Here is a 25562-nt window from a genome sequence, read left to right on the forward strand (position 1 = left end):
GAGTCAGCAGTGTGCCCTTGTTGCCAAAGAGGCCAATGGCATTTTGGGATGTATAAGTAGGGGCATAGCGAGCAGATCGAGGGATGTGATTGTCCCCCTCTATTTGACATTGGTGAGGCCTCATCTGGAGTACTGTGTCCAGTTTTGGGCCCCACACTACAAGAAGGATGTGGATAAATTGGAGAGAGTCCAGCGAAGGGCAACAAAAATTATTAGGGTTCTGGAACACATGACTTATGGAGGAGAGGCTGAGGGAACTGGGATTGTTTAGTCTGCAGAAGAGAAGAATGAGGGGGCATTTGATAGCTGCTTTCAACTACCTGAGAGGTGGTTCCAGAGAGAATGGTTCTAGACTATTCTCAGTGGTAGAAGAGGACAGGACAAGGAGTAATGGTCTCAAGTTGCAGTGGGGGAGGTTTAGGTTGGATATTAGAAAAAAACTTTTTCACTTTGAGGGTGGTGAAACACTGGAATGCGTTACCTAGGGAGGTGGTAGAATCTCCTTCCTTAGAAGTTTCTAAGGTCAGGCTTGACAAAGCCCTGGCTGGGATGATTTAATTGGGGATTGGTCCCGCTTTGAGCAGGGGGTTGGACTAGATGACCTCCTGAGGTCCCTTCCAACCCTGATATTCTATGATCTCCTGAGGCCCTTCCAATCCGGATATTCTATGATCAGCCATGGGGTGATGGAGCTCTGAACTCTATACATGGAAAGGGCAAGGCAATGCAGCTTTCTGTAGAGCACCTCCCAGGCAAGCGAAGTTGGGGCAATGTAGGTTCAAGCTCTATGGACTCAGGAGATGGACTGGTTAGGGATGGGCTTTTGGTGACACATGAATAGACCAGCATCAGTCACAGGACAGAAAGTTGTGCAGAAACTTACCGAGTTTTTTGGAGATAATGTTCCAGACATAGGTTTTCCTCTCACTGGCGCACACACATCCATCATCTCTCTTTGGGGACAGGAGCTGAGCCTGGTAATCCTGGGAATTGGCCAGCAAAATACCAACCTGAAAGCAGGAGAGAAATACTGATGTGGCGCAGGCTATGTCTGACACAAACAGGGTGAGCATTACAGGAACTCCCTTCTGCCTGTCTCCAGTGGGTATCCAATGCCAACACTATGGGGCAGAACCGGGACAGGGGATGCTGTGGTATTGGATGGGCCACTCTTCAGAGGGCACCTTAACAGAGCTCCCTTCTGCCTGTCTCTAATAGCCATCCATAGGGACATGAAATATACCATGGCAGTAAATAACCTAATATACTGACCAGCACCCATGCTCTCACTTGGTACAAAAGGGGCTAATGCCTTCCAGGTGATCTGCATAGGAAACCACTGCCTGGGCTCTTTTTTGCTGCTTTATGGGGTATATTGAAGGCCACCAAGGGTTGTTACTTTTTCTTCCAAACATTTTTCTGATTTCTATGTTTTGTTGCAGGACTATTAGGAAAACTGGAAAGGGATTATGACATCACAAGAGATGGAAAGGAAAAGGATTTAAAACTCTGGGGTCTTTTTGTTTGTTAACATCTATTTAACATACTGATTGTTAAGAGTCTAAGGAGAAAAGTATTTTTCTGATTATTCAAACACACCTCTTTAATTAAAGTCTAAGAAAGTTCCCACTGTAGTTCTCCAGTTATCCTTTGAGACCTCCACCAAAAAGGAGGATAAAATGAGACTTGATTTAATATTAAAATCAAGCAGAAAAAAAAAAAACAGGGGGGGGAAGTCTAGCTTTTTAGATACAATGCAAAAAAGCAAAAAAGGAGGGTACAAATATTTTTCACAGGTCCCCTTTAAGCTGTGTGTAAGCTATTGAGGAGTGTGGGTGCACCCCACTGTTATTGGATGGGTTCTGCCTGAGGGTGGTGAGGTAGGCAGAATTCCCCTATGGGTAACTGGAAAGAACACATTCAAACACGGCTCTTACACCTCCTGTCCTGAAGGGCAGAAAGCTCTGCCTCATGCTGCTGACTGGGGCACAAGAAGTGCAAGCTATTTACCCCAGCCGTCAGAAGTTGTACAGAGCCTCTGCCTAGGCAAATACTCCACGGATACAAGCACTGTGATTCTGATGCTCTCTGTACCCTGCACCCCAGACAGGAGTCAGGATCTGACCAGGCTCAACTCCTCACCTGCAACCCCCTTTCTTTGCACTTTGGGAGGCCCAGGTCCTGCCTGGACTTTCAGCCTCTGTAGCCCCACTAAAGTCAGAGCTGTAAAGAACCCTGAAGCATGAATGATGCTACATACACACCCACATTTCTGGTCTTTTCAACTCCCAGCAGAGGTTTGCTTATATCCCACTCCCAGAACACAATTCAGCAAGCTCGGTCTCTGCTCTGTAGTGGCCCACAAGGATTGGCACAACCAGGCTGATTTGCCGTAGATAGGTCTTAACAAATTTGCCACATTGCTGCTTGTTTTAGCCACGCAGACAGGTATCCTGGAAAGGATGTGGTATCTTCCAGGTTGTGGGGGACACATTTAATCAGAGAGAGAAGAAGAGGACATACCTTGATGCACATGTCCAGGTAGTTGAAGATGTTGGCTCTAAGGAGGAAGTCTTCCCCCCGGATGATGGAGTAGGGCAGGGTCAGGTCAACAAAGAAAGGCTGGAAGGCTGTCAGAGAGGTGGGTGCAGAGATACCAAATCCAGACTCCCTCTCCAAACAGAAGACGCTGGCTTTCCATTCAGTGATGGTGTCAGGGATGGTGAATACAACGTTGGCCTTGCCAGTGGAACTAGAGGGAATGAGGCAGAGTGTGTATGTGGCACTCAGTAGAGACAACAGAGTGAGCACTGCCCATGTTCTGCTTGAAGAATTCCCCTTGTTGTCCGAGTGCCCAAAATTCATCACTCAAATCCTCTGAAGAGAAGCCCCTAGAAAATTCTCCTGCATGCCACTTGCCTGAGGTAACAGAACAATTGGTGGCAGAGCATGGAACAAGACCCTAAGTTCTTGACTCTACCTTAGCAACAAGACACTCGTTCCTTTCGCTAGCCAAGTCTGACATGTTGGGTGCATTATTTGGGAACATGAACTAACAGCCTTGAACAATATCACCATGCGGGGGAAGGGGGGGTGAGGCAGCTATCCAGAGGAAGTGTTTCATGCCTTGAAAGGCAACAGGAAGGGCAATAGTGGGGCCTTTAAAAGAAGATGAGAAGACAGAATAAGCTGTACTCACTCTACTGAAACGAGATCCCAAATCCATGTCTCGGGGAAGAATTTTCGAACAGTCTCAATCATGACTCTGCCTCGAGAATCATCTGCAGAAACAGTCTCTGTTAAGGGAAAATGGGGAACTTGGTCAAACCCAGTGCATTCAGCAAAGGTGCAATGGCAGAGTGGCCTTTGCATATACACTATGGATCAAACTGATGCCACCGTGTTTATCCCCAAAACTGGCAAAGCAGGGGCAATGGCAAGCAAATCCCTGTCCCCATCCCCATGTTTCTCAAACTTGTTCAGGAGAGAAAACCTCTAGGACTAAGCACAGGATTCAACCGTTGTTCTCTATTGAGCTACAGTTGTGGTGGGGAGTTTTTGAATGTGGCCACCTATATCCCCCAGAACTGGATTGAGACCCACCAGCTCACTTCATCAGGCCACCCAATGGCGAGCTGGGTTAGAGATGGGCGGGAAACAGTTTTCCCATCCCTCAGATATTTTCAAGAGATCAACTTTTTTTTTTTAAACTATTTTTTTTATTAAAGGTCAAAGTTAGAATGAAATGTTCACCTACTAAATCATACACTACTTATCCCTTATTCACGATCAGGTTAATGTTCAAACGCCAGGACAAAGATTCATCTCAAACTGGGATAAAAAGTTGAATTCTCAAAAATATTTGTGGTCCTGAACCAATTATGTTTCCAGTTCAACTGAAACGATTCATTTAAATATTGCAAAATGTCTCCTTTCAGTTTTGACCCTTTTTTCTCCTTTTTCAGTACACCTATCTTAAATTTTGCAATAGAAAGGAATTTCAAATTGGGAAAAACAGATTAAAAAATGATTAAATGAAACATTTTGACAATTTCAAAACATTTCATTTCAATGTTGTTTTCAAGTCAGGAGATCTGTTGAATCTGAACTTGTTTCACAAATGGTTTCATTGAAAAATTACCAACCAGCTTTAGAGATGGGAGTACCTTTGGACAATGTGGTAAGCCTTTGCATTTATGTCGCCCCTTCAATCTGAGGACTACAGATCTCTGCACATACATTAACCAGTCCCTACAACACTCCCATGAAGTATGTATTGCAAACCCAATTTGACAGACACAAAGGAGGCTGTTTGACTTGTCCATGGTCACCCAGGGAATCAATGGAAAAACTGGTTTCAGAGTAACAGCCGTGTTAGTCTGTATTCACAAAAAGAAAAAGGGGTACATGTGGCACCTTAGAAACTAACCAATTTATCTGAGCATAAGCTTTCGTGAGCTACAGCTCACTTCATCGGATGCATACTGTGGAAAGTGTAGAAGATCTTTTTATACACACAAAGCATGAAAAAATACCTCCCCCCACCCCACTCTCCTGCTGGTAATAGCTTATCTAAAGTGATCACTCTCCTTACAATGTGTATGATAATCAAGTTGGGCCATTTCCAGCACAAATCCAGGGGAGGGGAGGTTGGGGGGGAGAAAACCTGGATTTGTGCTGGAAATGGCCCAACTTGATTATCATACACATTGTAAGGAGAGTGATCACTTTAGATAAGCTATTACCAGCAGGAGAGTGGGGTGGGGGGAGGTATTTTTTCATGCTTTGTGTGTATAAAAAGATCTTCTACACTTTCCACAGTATGCATCCGATGAAGTGAGCTGTAGCTCACGAAAGCTTATGCTCAAATAAATTGGTTAGTCTCTAAGGTGCCACAAGTACTCCTTTTCTTAATGGAAAAACTGGAAGTAAAACCCAGGTGGGACCCTAAACACCCCTGAATTCACACTCTGCAATTCACACTACTGCAATGATGTTTGTTCAAAATATATCTTATAAGGTATCACTTGAAATGTAATAGCACACTGGTCATTTATATCATTGTAAAATGCAGGTGTTAAACTTATTTGTGAAATTATGAATTGAATCTGTATAATGTTACTAGAAGATGTGTAAGAAAACAGCCTAGCCTAGGTAAAGGTGATAAACAGATCTGCCCTAGACCAAGGAATGTGCGTTTACCTCAACTTAAATATTAGCCATGAATAAAACTATCAAGCAAGCCAGCAGGAGCTGTCTTGAGCTTGAATTTGAGAGACGGAGAATTATCATGGCTCCTGCATCCCAGGGAGACACAGGAGACTGAATACACCTTCCTAACTTTGAGGACAGAGACAATTCTTGGAGAATATAAGGGACAGAAAGAGACTTCATATTTATCTTAGACCTAAACAGACAGGGGAAACCAGCACCTTGTACTTCTATGGAAGGTCCTGACTGAGAGACAATCAACCGAGCTGGACTAAGAGTAGTTGGTGGGTGAAATCATCTTAAACAAAGACCGTGCCTTGTTAGTTAAGATTTAGACTTTTAGGTTCATGTTTTCACTATCATTTGCTTTTAGCCATCTCTATGTTTATTTCTTTTACTTGGCATCACTTAACCCACTTCCAGTTGTTAATAAACTTGTTTTAATTTAAGCCAGCCCCATGCTGTGTCTGAACTGAAGTAATTGTTAACTCCAGTTAATGTGGCAAGCTCTTAGTACTGTCTCTTTAAAAGGAAGAAACAAACCTTATTATATCTCCGAGTAGTCCAGCAGAGGGCTGGTCACTTCAGAGCACATGTTTTTGAGGAAATTCGGGACTGGGGATGTGCTGTGGTCACTTGGCTAGTAGTAACCAAGGCTGGTGGATACCAGAGTCTGGCTGTAGTATAACAAGCAGGCTGCTGAAGTCCGAGCTGCTGAACCAGGTTTGCTCAACACACAGACACCAGTGCATGCTTGTCTGCTAGCTGGGAGCATCGAGACAGGGAAACCACGGCAGCAGAGCACTTTTAGGCACCCAGAGGTACAGGGCAGATCAATGTCTCACTAGTGTCGCTTGCACCCCATAACGTGACACCAGATCTCCTGACTCTCAGCTCTGTGCCCTAATCCCAGTGCTATGCTGCCTCTCAGTACAAACTGCTCATACTAGAACCAAGAGCCAGCCGGTCCAACACATCTGTATTACATCCCCCAAAATGTCTGCTCTCAGGCTGGATTGGAAGCAGTGGCTTAGAGTTGACAGGCTTCCACTGGCATTACCTGAAACCCTGTATGCTTTGGTTCCACACTGGACTGGGATTTCAGGTAGAGCTGTGTGTATCTGTGACTGCTAACATGCAGGGACAGGCTTGTACGTCCACTCCACACAGTGCCCCTTCTCCCCACAAGCGTTCCTAATCTCACAGATCCATGTAGGAAGAAAACAACCTCATCTTTTTTTCTGCCACCCGCTATTACCTGACAATTTGGCAGTAGTCATAGGTGTGGACAAACTTCCACCAAAGCCAGGACGGCCAAGGAAATCAGGGCGTGGTCTGACACTTCCACACACCACAGGCTGCCGCAGCCGAGAGTTGGTAAAAACCTTCATGCCCATCTCCTTCAAAAATCAAAATGAAAAGTACATCAACCACCTCTGCTTCCTAGTACAGCTTTATTCCACTCTGCCCTCCTTCCCCATCCACAGCCTTCTAGTTACAAGAGAGTGGATAATACCACAAGTGAACAGTGCCCATCTAAACTCCAGGCTCTTCTTAGTGGCACTATTTCTCCCACTGCCCCATCCTAGGGCCAGCTTCTCTCTCTTCTCCCCTGTGGGTCTCTATGGCATTTTCAATGTCAATGGGAGTTCCATGCATTTTAGAGATGCAGAATATGCCAAAGGAATCCATTCAGAGTGTGCACTACAAACACACAACACTCAGGACAGAGGAATTTGGTGCTGAATCTCTAATGTACGACAGTGACACCTGTTGTACAGTCAGAAACTACATTAATGGAGCTCTGAAAGGGGCCTCACTTCAGCATCTAGAGATGCAAGAGATCTATCACGGCCCATCTAGTCCTTTACCTGAGGGCCAGTGTAGGACTCTTCCTTACTGTATATTAGGAAATCCAACTGGGTTTCAATCACTTCCCTTGGGAGACCTGTCCACTGCCCCTCAGATAAAAAAAATTGGAGTCTACAGCTAGAAAATAAATTGAGCCATCTCATCTCACCCCTCTGTTACTGGAATAGGGCCCTCATGTTGTGAGGCTCAGCTGCTCTAAGGGGAGGCTGGATATATGACAGCAGGAAATAAGATTGCACCACAGTGCAGGATTGACTCTGGCCCTATCCCCCGCCCCAGACTACAGACTTCATAATAGAGCTGGGGGCAAAACCTTTCAAGGTTTCAAAATTCTTCCCATTCCACAATGGGACAAAACTAACATATTTCAAAGGTTTTTTGTGTGAAAAAAAACGAGAGAGAAAGAACTCCATTCCAGAATCCCCAACAGCTTAGGGGTTAGCGTCCTCCCCTGGGATGTGGGAAACCTGGGCTTGAGTCAGGGCTCTGAATCAGTGTCAGTCTCTCTCTCTCTTTCTGGTACAATGAATATTTAATCACTTAGACTAAGTGAAACAGCTTCAACAGGAGAAGCTCTTCCTATAAAATGACCAACAGCCTTGTGGTCGGAGCACTCAGTGGGTATACGCAGATGTAGGTTCCAGACCCTCCTCTGAATCAGGCAGAACATGGACTTCGAGGTGCATCTTCTACACTCCAGATGGGCGCTGTAACCACTGGACTATTGGCTACTCTGAGATGGGCCTCTCTTTCTGGTTTTGACCAGAAATTCCATCCTGGACCTGATAAATCTTCCTGACAACAGTTTTGTCAAAACCAACCCTTTCCGCTGAAAAGTTTCAGTTTTACAAATTGGCATTTTCTAATGAAAAAGAGTTTCATCGAAAAATTCCTGACCAGCTCTACTTCAGCACTCAAACTGCTTTGCCTACCAATAAGACTAAGTGCAGGAGGACATGTCAGCAGAAGAAGTTATATACCCGACACCAGGTGCCAGCTGCATTTCATGATTTGCAAGGGAGAAAACCAGGGAGGGCACTTAAATTTCACCTTCATCACCCCCACCCCCTTCCCTGCTCTCCTCTTCCATTGCTAACCAGGTGACAGTTCATTGTGGGCTAATTTAAAGAAATTCCAGCATGCTTGCCTTGAAATATTGATAAACATCTGGGGCGAAGTCAGAGGACACAGGCATGTAATACAAGCCATTATGAAAGATGTTGTCAGCCGGGACACATGGCTCTTTGCTGTCATCTTCCAGGTTCAGCCCGTTGAAGTAATAACCATATAACTCTTGCAAGGGAAGTAGGTTATACACCTGTGAGAGGGGAAACAAACACAGACCCTGTATTTGGGGAGAGATCTATACAGGGACATGCACCAGGTAATGGGTGCTGCTAGGGGTGGGATACCAGTCTGGGACTCTCATCCTTTGCCTCATCCTCTCCTGAACTCTTCAGTCTACCTTGCTCTGTTGTGATGTGTGGTGTCCAGGAAGGAGCACAGGCCCGCAGGCAATATTGGCCTGTATTAGGACTGTCACACTGCTGGCTCATGATCCTCCATTGCAGCCTCCAGAAAGTTTCTTTGTTAACTCTTAGAGCACTGCCCAATCCTAACACATTACACACCTTTCTACCTGGGTGGTTCCTAAGTTCAGAAGGGGGTGATTAATAGTTGTTGTGGCAAGAGGGTTCCTGATGGTGGGAGGCTGAGACTCTTGCCTAGAGCAAGTCTTGATTGGCTCTTACTTTCTCCCTGCTACTGGGAACCTTGCTCCTGCCCATAGTGCAGTGTTCTTCATTGCAAGGCCTGTGAGCCAGTGGTGGCTCCCATCGACACTAAGTGCGGCTCCCTAAGTTCCCTCTAAGCTGTGCGGCAGCTCTAAAGGGCCACACAGCAGGGACATGGAGAGGAGAGAGGTAGGGGGTGGGCAGAAACTGGGGAGGGGAGCAAGTTGAGGCTTGCAGGGCTTCTGTGGGCCTCTCCCCTGGCCCTGGAGCTCATTGCTGCCAGAGGTGAGTGAGAGGCCCCTTCCCCCAGAGCTCCATGCTGCCTGCTGACAGGGAGAGAGAGGTCCCTTCCCCCAGAGCTAGCTGCTGCCGGCAGGGGGGAGGGCTAAGGGGAGGGGGCCTTTGGCCCCAGCACTTGGGCAACCTGCCTGCACCCCAAACTCCTCAGCCCTGGCCCCACCTGCACCTCCAGCCAAAGCCCTCACCCCCCGCCCCTACATTCCAACACTCTGCCCCAGCCCTGAGCCCCCTCCCACACCCCAAAACCCTCTGCCCCAGCCCACCCCAGAGCCCACACTTCCAGCCCAAGAGGTGAAAAGAAAACAGAGGAACAAATTGACCAATGAACATTTGGACTGCCTTACTAGGATTGCGATGACAGATTACAAATACTGCATGAACAAAGTCAAGGAGGAACAGGCATGCTTTCGCTCATTCCATTTTTAAAGTAAGTTTTGCTCTTAAAAAGTTTACCCATATAGGTGCCTTTTTAATTCCATATATTTTCCTGCTTATTATTTTATAAAAGGAGTATCGTTTTATTGTACAAGTAGACTTTGTTTCAGTTACACGAGTGGCTCTGTAACATTACATCATTAAGGAGTAGTAAGCAATCTGTTAATTTAGTAGTTGATGTGGCTCTCACACTGAAGGTTTTTTGCCAAAGTGGCCCCCACTTCAACAATAGTGAAGATCACTGCCATAGTGTGATCTGCCTCCACCTTCTGCTGCTCAGGCTGCAGCTTAGCAGGAGGGAGGGGACATGCACTGGGAGGGCAGGTAGAGGCAGAGACAATCTGATGTAGAATTGTAGAATCATAGAAATGTTGGGCTGGAACAGACCTCAAGAGGTCATCTAGTCCATTTCTTGTGCTGGGGCAGGGCCAAGTAAATCTAGACCATCCCTGGCAGGTGTTTGTTCAACTTGTTCTTAAAAACTTCCAGTAATGGGGATTCCACAACCTCCCTTGGAAGCTTGTTCCAGAGCTTAACTCTCCTTATTGTTAGATTTTTTTTTCTTAATATCTAACCTAAGTCTCCCTTGCTGCATGTTGAGACCCTTACTTCTTGGCTTACCTTCACTGGACATGGAGAACAATTGATCCTCATCCTCTTTATAACAGTCCCCTTAACATATCAGAAGGCTGTTATCAGGTCCCCTCTCAGTCTTCTTTTCTCAACACTAAACATGCCCAGTTTATTTAACCTTTCCTCATCAGGTCAGGTTTTCTAAACCTTGTATCATTGTTTTCCCTCTCCAGATTTGGACACAGTATTCCAGCTGAGGACTCACAATTGCTGAGTAGAGCGAGACATTTATCTCCTGTATCTTGCATACAACACTCCTGTTAATACACCTCAGAATGGTATTAGCCTTTTTTGCAGCTGCATCACAGTGTTGACTGATACTCAATTTGCGATCAGTGATAACCTCCAAATCCTTTTCAGCAGTACGACCACCTAGCCGGTTGTTCCCCATTTTGTAGTTGTGCATTTGATATTTCCTTCCTAACTGAAGTGCTTTGTACTTGTCTTTATTGAATTTCAGCTTCCTCATTTCAAGCCACTTCTCTAATTTGTCAATATTGTTTTGAATTCTAATCCTGTCCTCCAAAGTGCTTGCAACCTCTCCCAGTTTGGTGTCATCTGCAAATTTTATAAGCTTAAAAACACTCCATTATCCAAGTCATTAATGAAAATATTGAATATACTTGACCCAGGGATAACCTCTGTGGGACCCCTCTGCATACCCCCGCCCAGTTTGACAGCAAATCATTGATAACTAATCCTTTAGATGTCTTTCAAACCAGTTGTACACTCACTTTATAGTAATTTCATTTAGATCACATTTCCCTAGTTTGCTTATAAGAATGTCATGTAGGACTTGTCAAAAGTTTTGGTAAAAGTAAGCTATATCACATCTACTGCTTCCCCCCCATCCAGTAGGCCAGGGACCTTGTCAAAGTAGTAAATTAGGTTGATTTGTTCTTAGCAAATCCATGCTGGCTATTCCTTATAAACCTATCATCCTCTAGATGGTTACAAACCGATTGTTTAATAATTTGTTCCACTATCTTTCCAAGTATCAAAGTATAATTTCCCAGGTCCTCTTTGTTCCCCTTTGTAAAGATAAGTACTATATTTGCCCTTCTCCAGTCCTCTGGGTCCTTCTCTGTCCTCTATGAGTTCTCAAAGATAATTGCTAATGGTTCTAAGATTGTTTCAGTTAGTTTCTTCAATACCCTAGGATGAATTTCATCAGGCCCTGCCATCTTGAATATAACTTACTTAAATATTCTTTAATGTGTTTCCCAGAGTGGCTGGTGGAGGAGGGAGGAAGCAGGAGGCTCTGCCCACGAGGGGATGGTGTGGTCTTTTGCCTCTTATAGAGTGTTTTTATAGGGGAGAGAAATAAGGGATCAAACCACAGAACTAGGAAAGACCAGGCATGGGGATGAAGGCAGCAGAGCTGCAGGGGATGGGAGAAGAGTGAGGAGAGATAGGAACCAAGTGAATTTGAAAGGAAGCAGCACATTAGCCTGGACAGTGCTGGGTAGAGGACTTGAGGACTTACAGTCTCAGCAGACAGCTCTCGCTCAGGCCTCAGGAGGAGCACGCTCTCATCCACAGCCCGGAGGGCGCAGTGGGAGTTGGCTGAAGCTTCAAGGTGGAGGCTGACATTAGAGGCTGGGAGCCCCTGCTTCTTGGAGAACTGCAGCCGGACCTGGAATTGAGCAGAGGTGTCAGATGGGTTAAATCCTGCCCCTCAAGGGACTGCTGTGTGTGAGTATAGGTCCTGTGGCAACATGGATGGGCCTCTACCCATTGCCACAACCTCATTCTTCTCCCTGCAGGATGAAGGCCTCCTCATCAGACAGAATCTCCTAGGAGTCCCTGTCCCAGGGCCAGATGTGACCATGAAGGCCCTGCAAAAGCTCCTGTGAGTTCTTCTCTACATCTCTGGCAATCCACACAGTGCCTGCCATCCAGCGTATCCCAACTCGTACCTCTTGCCACTTTCTTTTTTAAAAAAAATGTCTTCAGGACAAGAGCCCTGGAAAGCCAGAGTAGTTAGAGGAATAATGTAAACACACCTTTGCCTCCCCTAATGTAAGCACTTACCGTTCTATATTTGCAAAAAGAGAAGGAGTACTTGTGGCACCTTAGAGACTAATAAATTTATTTGAGCATAAGCTTTCGTGAGCTACAGCTCACTTCATTGGATGCATTCAGTGGAAAATACAGTGGGGACATATACATACAGAACATGAAACAATGGGTGTTACCATACAGCACTGTAACTGCTGGTAATATCTCACCTTAGAATCATAGAATATCAGGGTTGGAAGGGACCCCAGAAGGTCATCTAGTCCAACCCTCTGCTCGAAGCAGGACCAATTCCCAGTTAAATCATCCCAGCCAGGGCTTTGTCAAGCCTGACGTTAAAAACCTCTAAGGAAGGAGATTCTACCACCTCCCTAGGTAACGCATTCCAGTGTTTCACCACCCTCTTAGTGAAAAAGTTTTTCCTAATATCCAATCTAAACCTCTCCCACTGCAACTTGAGACCATTACTCCTCGTTCTGTCATCTGCTACCATTGAGAACAGTCTAGAGCCATCCTCTTTGGAACCCCCTTTCAGGTAGTTGAAAGCAGCTATCAAATCCCCCCTCATTCTTCTCTTCTGCAGGCTAAACAATCCCAGCTCACTCAGCCTCTCCTCATAACTCATGTGTTCCAGTCCCCTAATCATTTTTGTTGCCCTTCGCTGGACTCTCTCCAATTTATCCACATCCTTCTTGAAGTGTGGGGCCCAAAACTGGACACAGTACTCCAGATGAGGCCTCACCAATGTCGAATAGAGGGGAACGATCACGTCCCTCGATCTGCTCGCTATGCCCCTATTTATACATCCCAAAATGCCATTGGCCTTTTTGGCAACAAGGGCACACTGCTGACTCATATCCAGCTTCTCGTCCACTGTCACCCCTAGGTCCTTTTCCGCAGAACTGCTGCCTAGCCATTCGGTCCCTAGTCTGTAGCTGTGCATTGGGTTCTTCCGTCCTAAGTGCAGGACCCTGCACTTATCCTTATTGAACCTCATCAGATTTCTTTTGGCCCAATCCTCAATTTGTCTAGGTCCTTCTGTATCCTATCCCTGCCCTCCAGCGTATCTACTACTCCTCCCAGTTTAGTATCATCCGCAAATTTGCTGAGAGTGCAATCCACACCATCCTCCAGATCATTTATGAAGATATTGAACAAAACCGGCCCCAGGACCGACCCTTGGGGCACTCCACTTGATACCGGCTGCCAACTAGACATGGAGCCATTGATCACTACCCGTTGAGCCCGACAATCTAGCCAGCTTTCTACCCACCTTATAGTGCATTCATCCAGCCCATACTTCCTTAACTTGCTGACAAGAATCAGCAACCTTAAGTGATCACTCTCGTTACAGTGTGTATGGTAACACCCATTGTTTCATGTTCTCTAGGTATATAAATGTCCCCACTGTATTTTCCACTGCATGCATCCGATGAAGTGAGCTGTAGCTCACGAAAGCTTATGCTCAAATAAATTGGTTAGTCGCTAAGGTGCCACAAGTCCTCCTTTTCTTTTTGTGTATACAGACTAACACGGCTGCTACTCTGAAACCTGTTCTATATTGTATTCCCATGGGATTTATTTATGTATCTGCAATAAACACCTTGTGTCTGCTGCAAACAAACCACGGCTTTATTTTTTTCCTCCGAGAATAGACATACCCAGCTTCAGTTTATGGACTTTGGGTAATGTAGTCCAGCAGGAAATTTCCTGTATTAAATCACACTGTAATTAGAATTGCAAACAAAATCTTATTAGCCAAATTGTTCTCTCAGTTATACTGGGATGAATTAAGTGTAACTCACATCAGAAGCAATGTAAGATAAAACACAATTTGGCCCTAATGTGCAAATATCACTGCACTACATTTTCCTTTAAACTGAAATCCTGAAAAAAACAAACAAATAAAAAAAAAAACCACAGATGAGCTGTGAAAGTTTATAACATCCAAATTGAATTAGAATTATCACAGCCATTTTAAAACTCTACTCCCCAATAAATTCCCAGGTGACGTAAATCTCTCTCTCTCTCTCTCAGCTGAGGGAATCACTGATTTTTTTGGTTTGGTGGCTGAACCGAACAATGAAAAAAATTGATTAGTTTTCAACAAAAACAGATTTGTTTTTTCCTCACTGAAACAAAACAAAAACAATCTGAAGGAGTCAAATGAAATGTTTTGAATGTCAACTCAAAACATTTCCGAATGAATCGAATTAAAAACATATGTACCATTGTGATGCTTCCGAAATTTTTGTTTCTAGTCAAAAAACTATTCACCAAATTCAACCTGAATTCACAAATAATGTCAGTACTCTGAAAAATGCATTTTTTTTGGCAAATGTACTATTTGCTGAAAAATATTCACCCAGCTATAACTACATAGAAATATATCATGGCATTAAAATATACTGAGTACCTTGGGATTTATCCAACAGAGTAACACATGTTCCCTACCTTGAAGAATTGACTATTGGATAAACAAGACATGGGGTAAGAGTTGAGGACAGAGAAGTGCCAATCAGTTTAGGAAGGATTCCTTGAAGAAGTGGATTTTAAGAAGGAATGGCCACTTGGGGGGCAGGAAATGAGAGCCAGGTGTAAGCAGGGTGGGGCAGTATAGCAAAGGTATGAGGCTGAGAGGAAAAGGAGATGAATGGCACAGTAAGAAGATCAGAAACAGCACAGGGAATGAGAGGGTAAAACTGGAGCAGAGATTTAGAGGGGGTGGGGGGAGAAATAAAGGTCTCCTGTAGGAGAAAAAAATATACACTCATAGAAACATCTTACGTTCACTCACCTTGTTCTTGAAGCACTTCTCAATCTGGAATCTGGTACTGTCAGCCACTAGCTCCCTGGCAGGGTGCACGGTGTAGATCAGCATCCGAGCAGCAGGAGCCAGCTTCTCACTGACAGTGAGTGGGATGGAGAAAGTGCCTTTTAGAGATGCTGGGAGAAAAGGACAAGTCAAAAGAAAAATCACAGAGAACTGTTTTAGAAGCTGCCATCCTAGCTGGCATGTATGTAAAATGGTAAGGGGGTTGAGATGGCATAGCGAGGAAATACTGTGGAGATGGACTGATGTGGTGGTGGGTTTGGATTCAGATCCAGATTCCACCAAAGTTAAAATTAGAGTTTGAAGGCATATCCAAAATCCAGTCAGATTCCAGATCAGAATTCAGATCCAACATCCCAATGGCAGACATCTCACAAGATATGTGCTATTCCCTTAGCCACACTCTGCATCTCCTCGGGAAATCCATTTGCTCCAGTTTTCTTCTGGGAGGTCCTCCACAGGCCATTACTTCCCCAGGGGTGACATAGGCTGCTTTCTCCTACGGCCTCTGTGGAGAGTTTGATGGGTTGGGCAGCCATCCTTAATTCAACAGGGGTCTTCTAGGTGGTGATTACCAGTCTGACTGCACCACACACACACACACACACACACGTGGGGAGAGGTGCTGTGCTAGTTCCCTCGTTCTCATTATCTTTGCATCAAAAACCACCATACTTACCACCACTGGTGTTGACTTGCTGTTTGCCACTGAGAACAATCTTGCCCTTCGCCATCACCTGTGCACAGAAAGACACCATGAGATGGGAAACAGGAGGGAAGGGGGGCGGGGGGACAACCCAGTCAGAGAACAGGACGTTTGCAATTAGGATTGTTTTAACTCTTTGGCTCAATATGAAGTCAGGTATAGCATGTCCAAGGGTAGATAGGTCAGATTCCCCACACACAGACATCGTCCTGCCAAACCACCCCAGTCCTGTCCCTACTTTTGTAGTCCTGTTTGCCAGGTTGTGCAGCAATGTGAATCAAGGAAGAGTTCAGCCTAGAAAGCATCTCTGCTATCCATAACTCAGTAGATCAATCACTTGAGATATCGGTACTTGGGGTTTTGCTGGGCCAATCCCAGACTGAGTACTTTTAGGGGTGCAGAGAAGCCACCTGACACTTACCACATAGTAGAATTTCACACTAGTGATCTTCCCATACCCGTTTTTGTTCAGGACATAGTACACTGTGATTGACCTCTGCTGGCCACAGCTCAGCTCTCCCGGCTCCAATTTGATTTTCACAAAGCTGTTAGTCCGGGAGTAGAAGCGCTGGACGGAGTAATAGGCCTCAGGATAGTAGGGTACCAACCAACCAACAGCGTTGCAGTTATCGTTGGTTTTATATATTGCCTGACAAGAAAAGGGGAAGAGGAGAAAAGAACAAACTGATGTTTCACTGGGGAGGCAGTGGAAACAGCAAGTCACGGCCACAAATAAGAGACTGAAATTCACAAGCCATTGATAAGGCATTTTATCTAAAGCTAACTGCCCAGGTAGTGTGAGTGACAGCAGACCATCTCTAGCAACCTGGAGAGAGGTGACAGAAAAAGCAGAGATGTGCCAAAAGGAAAACAAACCTGTGAAAGTCACAATCATTTTGTAGACAAGATGCAAAGAAAAAGAAAAAAAAAAGAAAAGGTAAAAAGTCTAAATCAAATCAATCAATTCCCTTTTTTCTTCCCATCCCAACAGTTTGCCTCACGGCTCCTGGCCAGCATGTCCTCTCTTACCAAAGTCAGCTAATGCTTGAAATATTGCAGAGCACACAAAAGCTGCTGTATTTACTTTTAAATATCTCAGTTATTGCAATGATAATAACTCACTGCTTTAGAAGGTGCTTTGTGATCATTGGGGCATGAAAGGAACCAGAGAAAGTACAGTCCATCACCAGAATACAATCTTCATCCCATCCCAACTGTTGGGGATTGGTCCTGCTTTTAACAGGGGGTTGGACTAGATGACTTCCTGAGGTCCCTTCCTACCTGATATTCTATGATCCTCTTTGGACACGGGTTCTAGCCAACAGGTGAAGAGTAGCATGCCCTCTCCCCAACATAGTGCCTCTCATGGGAATACAACCCTTCCCCACTAGCTCTTCAGGTACTTACCCTCAGGCTAAACTGAGGATTGAACATTTCAGAAGTGTCAATTGAAAACTGAACAGTGCCATTCCCATCCGTGGTGTAGTTGCCCACATTCTTTTCATTGAGGAACAGCTGGACAACCTCATTAGCGATGGGTGAGTCATCCTCATTTACCAGTTTGACCTAAAGGAAAATGGAATGTCAGTCTCAGAGAGGTAGAAGACCAGTGTTCAGTTCCTAATCCATTTGAATATGGACATGTATGTTTTGCCTGTGTTTGTTTTCCATCCACTACAACCCTACCCCCAGAAACAAATATCCAAGTGGCCCTACCGTACCCTCGACCCGGATGTTCTTCTGTGCCCCCCTAAGGCAGTGCACCCCATAGTTTGGGGACCACTGTCCTAGGCTATAATAAAAACCACCCAGGGAGCCTGGGCAGCTGTGGGGAGCCCCAGACCCTCTACCTGCCCTGGGTGGGGACCACAGTACCCAAGAACAGCCCCTGTCCCAGGCTCCCCACTGCAGTGCAGGCTCTGTGAGCAGCTCTTACTATGGCCAGGCCAGGGGGTGGAGCCTTGGGAGAATGGGAGGAGTGGGGCCCCATGGCACGGGAGTATGTGGGGGGCCCCCCAAATGTTCTTTTTGCCCAGGGCCCCCAATATATCTTAATCCGGCTCTGGCTATGGGGAAACTTTGGGGCTGTCTACCACTCACCACCCTCACAGTGCACTCTGCCCAGTACACGCAGCTCCAGGGGGGCCTAGGAGCAAGGGCCAGAGAGCAAAGTGAGGACCAAATGCTGCCCTGCAAGGATGGGGAGTGGCAGGGCTCCCAGCTCAGGAAGAGATGACCCCCAACATCCCGGCAGCTGGAAGCTGCCTCCCGCCGTCAGTTCTGCTCCCTGCTTGGGGCAAGCTCTGCAAGCAGCGAGGAGGAACCGGAGCAGGAATGGGGAGCACACTCAGACAGGTAGTAATAGCACTTCCAGCAGCCATGCTGGCTGCCTGCAGTGCTGCTCCTCTGCCGCCTGGAACTCTGGGATACATCTGGAGGACTTCCAGAATCTGAGTCAAGCAGGGGCTGCATGCCCACAGGAAAGCAATAGGGCTCAGACCTGAGGTCCCAGCTTAACATGGGCTCGGACCATCCAGCCCTGCAGGTTCCTGTGACCATGGGTCTGAGCCTAGGTTGGGCAAACATTGCTCTGTAGTCATATACTGACCCTGTGCCAGTGAAATAAAAATTAAAAAAAAAAAAAAAAAGAGAAAATTACTAACTATTTTTCCCCAATAGTATCTTACTTTATTCCCCGCTTCCTTCTTCTAGTTGAAGAAAACAGAAGAAAACAGAATTGTAAAGATGGGGCATTTTCCCCAACAGAACAAAATGAAAAATTGAGATGAAAAATTGCTAAGTGAAGTATTTTTGTCCAAAATAAATAAATAAATAAATAAATGCAATTTTTGGTGAATTAAAACAAAACCTGTTTTCCAACATTAAAAAAATAAAAATAAAAACGTTTCAATTAGCTCCAGTTAACTGGCCATAGCCAAACCTGTGGGGTGGGGGTGGGGGAAACTTAAATCACATTGATCGTGCAGTTAAAATCATGGTTAGTTACCCTTTTTTTAAAACACAAAACATTTCCCCTCAACATAGACAAGACGTTAGAACAAAGGCAGTAAATTCATGGGTAATCAGAGGTCCCTATCGACTAGCTGAATAACGGAGTTGTAGCCAAGGATGGACAAATGTTGTTTAAGAAAATAATTCTTTTGTTCTAAACTGTGCAGTCTAAATAGAAAGAAAGAGTGAAGCTTTGGGGAAGAAAACCTCCTTTGGTGAAAGATTTTTGGTCACATTGCTGGACCCCAATACGCAACTCCCCTACCTCACAGACCCCTTCTATCACCCAGGATACAGTAATTTATCCTAGAGGGTCCCTTGCTGCTGGCCTACCTGTCCAAAGTAAGGAATTCCCCTTTTGTAGGATTGATCCATGTTCTCAAACCGCACACTGCCCAGCACCTGGGTTATGGAAATGTAGGCAGAGCCTGTAAGCTGCACACCTGCAAGACAGGCGCAGGGTGAAGATGAGACATTAATTAGTCTTGAATTTAACATGGTTTAAATAGAGACAAATGAACCAACTAAGTGTTTGCCTTGGAGATAGTTTGCCACTGTATTTATAAAATGTATTTTCTCTGGGAATTGAACCTTGTGCTGGGCAGCCAAAGCTTTTGACCCACAGAGCAGTCTCTCTCTCCCCAACACCCTTTTCCATCACTGTACCCCAGTCTGACTGATTGGAAGGTGTTACCTGTTCCTTTCTCTGTCACAACTGCTTTCACATCAAGGTTCATCTGGTACCCCGAGCGATTAAGCTCAAAGATCTTGGAGCTGAAGACCTGGGAGACGCAGCCATCCTTTCCCAACTGAGAAGGGAAGGAAACAGCCAGTGAGCAGGGAAAGAGCCCAGTTCTTTGCAGGGTCAGGAGAACTGGAGATCCTCTTGCGAAAGGGGGCAAAGAGGGTGCTGGCTTACTCCCTTGAGCAAAGATAACAGTAGAGTATTCATACAAAAGACCATTATGACATACTTGTGCCTGGCTTAGCTGGTAGGTCTCTTGGTCAGCGGAAGCTGGGAACAGATTCCTCACTAAGACTTGGTCACATATCCATTGCTGACTCTCTGGGGCTATGCCGAATGCCGGGAAACACTGCACTGTTAGAGTCTGCCCTCTAGACTTTAAACAAACTCCCTGCCATTCTGCCCTGTATTGAGGAAGGCACTGCGTTTTAACACTGCAGGACAGCAATGCAGGGTGGCAGACCGTGCTGTGTTAAAGGTCCTGTCTTTTCAGGGAGAGGTTGGAAGCAGCTCTCACTCTTCCTGAAGGGAAGGAATCTTATGGTACTTTTCCCAAGAGCTGGAGAGAACCCAGTGTCTTGGTCAACATCCCTTCTCCCTGTGAGACAAATTCTAATACTGCATGGAAGCTATTATTGAATGTTTAACTGGTGCACACAACCGTCCCCAATATTATTTTGATGAAGGATATTTCCTTTCTGATTCTGGAAGTACCTTTATCTAGGTTATGGCTAGTTCCTGTGGTGCCTGGAGCCCTATAGATAACTGGCACTTTAGATTAGATAGATATTTAGCCAGGAACTTCCATGTACCAAGGACCCCCATCAGCCCCAAATAAATTGGGGAAATGCTCTGTGATTCTACCCCAAAGCTATCTGCCCACCCAAAGGACCCACACCCCTCTTACAATATAGGGAAAAAGGGTCAAAACTAGTTAAAATACAATTTATGTTCAAAGATAAAGAGGGGATTGGGGAGAGGAGGCAAAGATAATAATATAAAGATCATCTCTGGTGCTTTTTTCCATAGATCTCAAAGCAGCTTACAAAAGGAGACCAGTATCATTATCCCCACCTTATGGATGGGGAAACTGAAGCATAGAGATGTGAAGTGACTTGCCCAAGGTCACCCAGCTGGCCAGTGGCAGAGCAGGGATGAGAACCCAGGTCTCCTGAGTCTCAGTCCTGTGCGCCCTGCATTAGAAGGGAGGAATGAAGGGGAGAAAGGAGAGAAGAAGAGGAGAGGGAGGCATGAAGGAAGACCGAAGGATGGGAATCTTTTCTAAATAGCTGTTGTGCATCATACGTCTTCGGTAACAGACTGACAAAGTGGATCTCTCTTGCAGTTCCCATACAAACTGAAATCCCTGCACACACTGAGTTGGACTCTCCCCTCGACAGGCTGGCCATAGGTGTACCTAGTGGAGGAGAAAACACAACAGTGAATTGGGGCTTAAGAGGCTGACCTGAGCGAACGGACAGCTACAGACCCTGGACCCACACCAGGCCTGAGAACCCAGAGATGGGAGTAATGTTGTGTGCTTTCTGTCTAGATTGCTGAATACTCCAGAAAGGTTAATTACTTGTGAGCAGCAATGATATGGATTTTCATGCCAACCTCTGTACCCTGGTGACACCTCTCATTGTCTGAGGACATTGCAGCTGAGTTTCTTCCTCAGTATCTCCATTGCCCCATACTCATTTGTCCTAATGAAACACCCTGTCATTTCCTTAAACAGGGCAATCTGTGCTCCATGAAGGGGCCTCCAAGTTGCTCTTAGAGCAGCGATTCCCAACCTTTCCATGATGCAGCCCTTCCCCTCCATGTCCCCAGGCATCTGCTATCTTCATTCCTCTGTTCTCTGTCTCATTTCTCCTTTTCATCTTGCCTTTTTTCCTTTTCACTGTATTTAACATTTTCTTCGCTTTCCCTGTTTATTGCCAGCTCCCCTCTTTTCTCTGAAGTCCTCCAGCAGCTCCTTCCCTTCCTCACTAGATGCCGCAACTTGATGCCACCTGAGGTTGAGCCAAGTGCCACACCAGCACAGCAGAGATGTTAGAGCTGCTGCATTAGCCTGTTGCCACATTCATGTGAGTGGAGCTGGGTGAATAAGGGATTTTTGAGTTTGCTGGTCATTCCAAAAGAATCAGGGGGTGGGAAATCTGCATTTGGTAGAACGGACAATGAAAATTTTCACTTTTTTTCTGGCAATTAAAAAGTCAACAAAAATTGTTTCAATTTCAAGAATTTACTAACATTTTAAAAAAATAAAAGGAAATTTCTAAACAAAACATTGTTTTGAATCAAAAATAGAAATGTTTCATTTCCAAAGTGTCAAAAAAAGTTTTAATTTTATCATATCTTTGAGTGAAGGGGGGGGGGGGGAGTTTTGCAGAATTGTTTCAAATGGACATGAATTCACAAAATGTGTTCGTGTCTTTGAATTGGCATGTTTTACTAGGAAAAAGTTCAGATGGAGCTATTTTGCCAGGCTCTACCCAGCCAGGACCACAACCAGAGCAAGAAAGGAAAATGGCTGGCTGTCAAAAAGCTACTTGCCATTTGACTTGCAGACTCAGCAGCATGTTGCAGAGTGTGGGGGACATGGACTGGGGGTCCAGGATCTTTCTCTGGCCATGCTGATCCAGACCTCTGCCCTATGGGTCCCCCCTAAACTAGTTTAGCATCCTCCACATTAGTAAACATTGTTTTACAGCAGGAGTGGGCAAACTTTTTGGCCCAAGTGCCACATCGGGGTTGTGAAATGGTATGGACGGCCAGCTGGGAAGGCTGTGCCTCCTCAAACAGCCTGGCCCCTGCCCCCTATCCGCCCCCTCCCACTTCCTGCCCCGACTGCCCCCCTCAGAACTCCTGACTCATCCAACCTCCCCTGTTCCTTCTCCCCTGACTGACCCCTCACCCCTAACCACCCCCCCTGGGACCTCACCCCCTATCGAACCCACCCTGATCCCTGTCCCCTGACTGCCCTGATGCCTATCCACACCCCCACCCCCTGACAGGCCCCCCAGGACCCCTAACCCATCCAACCTCCCCCCCACTCCCTTTGATGATGGCCAGGCCAGAATTTCACCTTTAGATTTGACGTAATAACCTCCTTGTGTAAGAGTTACTTAGCCCCTTTAAAGGACTGAGCCCAACTGTTCTCAGCTACATTGAATAGAATCAGCTCAGGGACCCATGGCCCGCTTGGATGCTGAATCCCTTGCTGGACTTTAACTCCATGCTACTGGCTGGCTTAGCAGATCCTACTCCTAAAATAACCTTTGGGCAGGGGTGAGCCCATCTCAGGGGGCCCATAAGGAAGCAGATAATGTGTACAACCCACCATACACCTGTGCAAACAATAAAATTCCCATCCACCCACAAGTCAGAGGAACACAAATAAATGGAGGCCGCTATCCTCAAAGTCAATGGCCTGATTGCTTTGTCCTCCTCCACCTCCATCCCCCTGCCATGCTGATGAGTCTGCCTTTTTGTCAGTCTCTCTGGCAAGGTCTCACCCTGCCCCCAGTCTCTCTGCAGCACTGTATCAGATACTTACACACCACAAACTTTCACTGTCAAATCAGGATTCAGGACTGAGACACTTTTTGGTGCATTGACCACAACTTCAAACTTTGGTAGCACTAGTGTGGGAGGAAAAAGGCACATTAGCTCCTAGGCGAGAAATGGACCCTCCCAATTGTTTAGTTACTACTAACACACAGCAGGCAGGAACTAGAGTGCTCTGAATTGGGTTGGTGAAAGAGACCAAGAAAATGATCTAACACTTGGGGATCATGGTGAAAATGTTCCACTAGTTATCAGTAAACCCGACATAGACAAGTAATGATTTGCTCTGGGGTGCTCCTTAAGGAAGGACAAGCCATGAAACAAGCAGCGTTTAGACTCCTCACGGTGTGCTGAGGAAGCTAGTGAATGCTGCTAGGATAAAGGTTAGTTCCTGGTGCCAATCTTTGTAACTTAAGTTTCATAACCTGCCTAGGAGACGTTTTTCCGCAGCCTGCACCTAGAGGAGATGTTTAACTTCTGTTCTTTGGCTTTTTACTATTTGTTTCTTCTCTCTAGTTCTCAGATGGCACATTTATTGAAGGCAACTAGTGTCAGAAGGTCTCTGGGAACAAAAAAGGGGAGAAACAGAAGACAAGCGGAGTTCAGTGGCTGAAAGACACCAAGAGACATATAGCATACGCTGCAGTCACGGGATGCGAATGCAGCCCGTGTAGATCAAAGCTAGCCGGAGTAACAATAGCAGTGAAGCCTCAGCCGCGCAGAGGTAGTGGGGGAGTTGCCTGGGTTAGCCACACCCATCCAAGACCCTGGGTCCATACTCTAGCAGCTGCAGCCCCTACTGCCATGGCTTCGCTGCTCCTGTTACACAAGCAGGCTTTGATCTAGCTAGCTCAGATATGTCTACACAGGCTGCAATCACACTTCCTGAGTGCAGAATGAACAGTCCAAAAGAGGGACTCATGCAGGGCTGCAGTCTTGGCCCAAAGAGCTGGCAAACTGGGGTCAGTACCTTTGGCAGGTTGAGTATGGTGCATTAAATGTATCTCTTGTGAGAGACCTCCCCAATGCAAAAACCTTAGCTCCTAACAACACAGACTTGGGGTTGTTCAAAATGCAAACCCTGGATCTAGATGGATTTCTGGATTCTGCAAACAGACTTTGTCTTTGGAGTGGGCTGAACCAAAAGGCAGAACAGAACACCCCGGAATTCGCAGTGTAACTGGACCACAAGTTCTTGTGCAGAAAGGAGTGTGGGCATGTTCTGTTGAGTCATCCCAGGCTCAGGCATTCAAACCTTGTATGAAAATCCAGGATAATTTCTGGTGGCTCTAGTTTGGTTGAGAATGTCCCTCTGGGCCAGAATGAGCTAAGAAGACGTGGTCCTAGAGACAAAGGCATCTAGATAGTCTTATGTGTAGTGCTGGGGAGAAGCCGGTGGCCGTGGTACAGGTAGGTACCAATGACATAGGGAAGGGTAGGAGAGACGTCCTGGAGGCCAAATTTAGGCTGCTAGGAAAGAGGCTGAAATCCAGGACCTCTATGGGAGCATTCTCAGCAATGCTACCAGTTCCACACGCAGGGCCAGGTTGCTTCAGAGTCTCAATGTGTGGATGAGTGATGGTGTAGAGAGGAAGGGTTTACATTTATTAGGAACCGGGAAAACTTTTGGGATAGGGGGAGTCTGTACAGGAAGGATGGGCTCCACCTAAACCAAAGTGGATCCAGACTGCTGGCACTTGACATTAAAAAGGTTGTAGAGCAGTTTTTAAACTAAGAGATGGGGGAAAGCCGATTGCTGCAGAGGCGCACGTGGATTGGACAGAGACTTCTCTTAGAGGAGAGAGTCTATTGATAGAGATTCTCTCGGTTTTAGTCAGGGGGAGGGGATGAAAGAGGATAAAGTATGGGCCAGATCAGACGAGAAACATTCACATAAAGAATCTGACACATCAGAAAAGGACAGCCAAACAAACAGTGACTTGTACACAAATGCTAGAAGTCTAAATAATAAGATGGGTGAAGTAGAGTGCCTCGTGTTAAAGGAGGATATTGATATAATAAGCATCACAGAAACCTAGTGGAGTGAGGACAAATCAATGGGACACAATCATTCCAGGGTACAAAATATATCGGAAGAACAGAAGAGGGCATAGGAGTGGGGAGGGGGAAGAGGCACTATATGTGAAAGTAAAGGTAGAATCAAATGAAATAAAAACCTTAAATGAATCCACATGTTCCATAGAATCTTGATGGATAGTAATTCCATGCTCTAATAAGAATATAACAGTTGGGATCGATTACCGACCACCTGACCAGCACAGTGATAGTGACGATGAAATGCAAAAGGGAGATTAGAGAGGCTATCAAAATAAAAAACTTAATAATAGTGGGGGATTTCAATTATCCCCATATTGACTGGGGACATGTCACCTCAGGACAAAATTTCTCGATACTTTAAATGACCGTTTCTTGGAGCAGCCGGTACAGGAACCCACCAGGGGAGAGGCAACTCTCGATCTAGTCCTGAGG

The 25562-nt window shown here is 45.8% G+C and overlaps 1 protein-coding gene across 1 annotated transcript in view; it reads right to left on the reverse strand.

Moving 5' to 3' along the window:
- Positions 1-25562, reverse strand: part of LOC140907106 (ovostatin-like) — a 54833-nt gene that overhangs the window by 20288 nt on the left and 8983 nt on the right. Inside the window, exons 7-20 of the mRNA XM_073332348.1 lie at positions 23062-23146; positions 20805-20916; positions 19449-19563; positions 19088-19197; positions 17150-17308; positions 16164-16391; positions 15716-15773; positions 15001-15149; positions 11671-11820; positions 8231-8401; positions 6470-6611; positions 3200-3296; positions 2524-2752; positions 884-1010 (exon numbers count right to left, since the gene is read on the reverse strand). Coding sequence (XP_073188449.1) covers positions 884-1010; positions 2524-2752; positions 3200-3296; positions 6470-6611; positions 8231-8401; positions 11671-11820; positions 15001-15149; positions 15716-15773; positions 16164-16391; positions 17150-17308; positions 19088-19197; positions 19449-19563; positions 20805-20916; positions 23062-23146 — 1932 coding nt within the window. The remainder of the gene's footprint in view (positions 1-883; positions 1011-2523; positions 2753-3199; positions 3297-6469; positions 6612-8230; positions 8402-11670; positions 11821-15000; positions 15150-15715; positions 15774-16163; positions 16392-17149; positions 17309-19087; positions 19198-19448; positions 19564-20804; positions 20917-23061; positions 23147-25562) is intronic.

Source organism: Lepidochelys kempii, chromosome 1 (genome assembly GCF_965140265.1).
Source record: "Lepidochelys kempii isolate rLepKem1 chromosome 1, rLepKem1.hap2, whole genome shotgun sequence".
Lineage (NCBI taxonomy): Eukaryota > Metazoa > Chordata > Testudines > Cheloniidae > Lepidochelys > Lepidochelys kempii.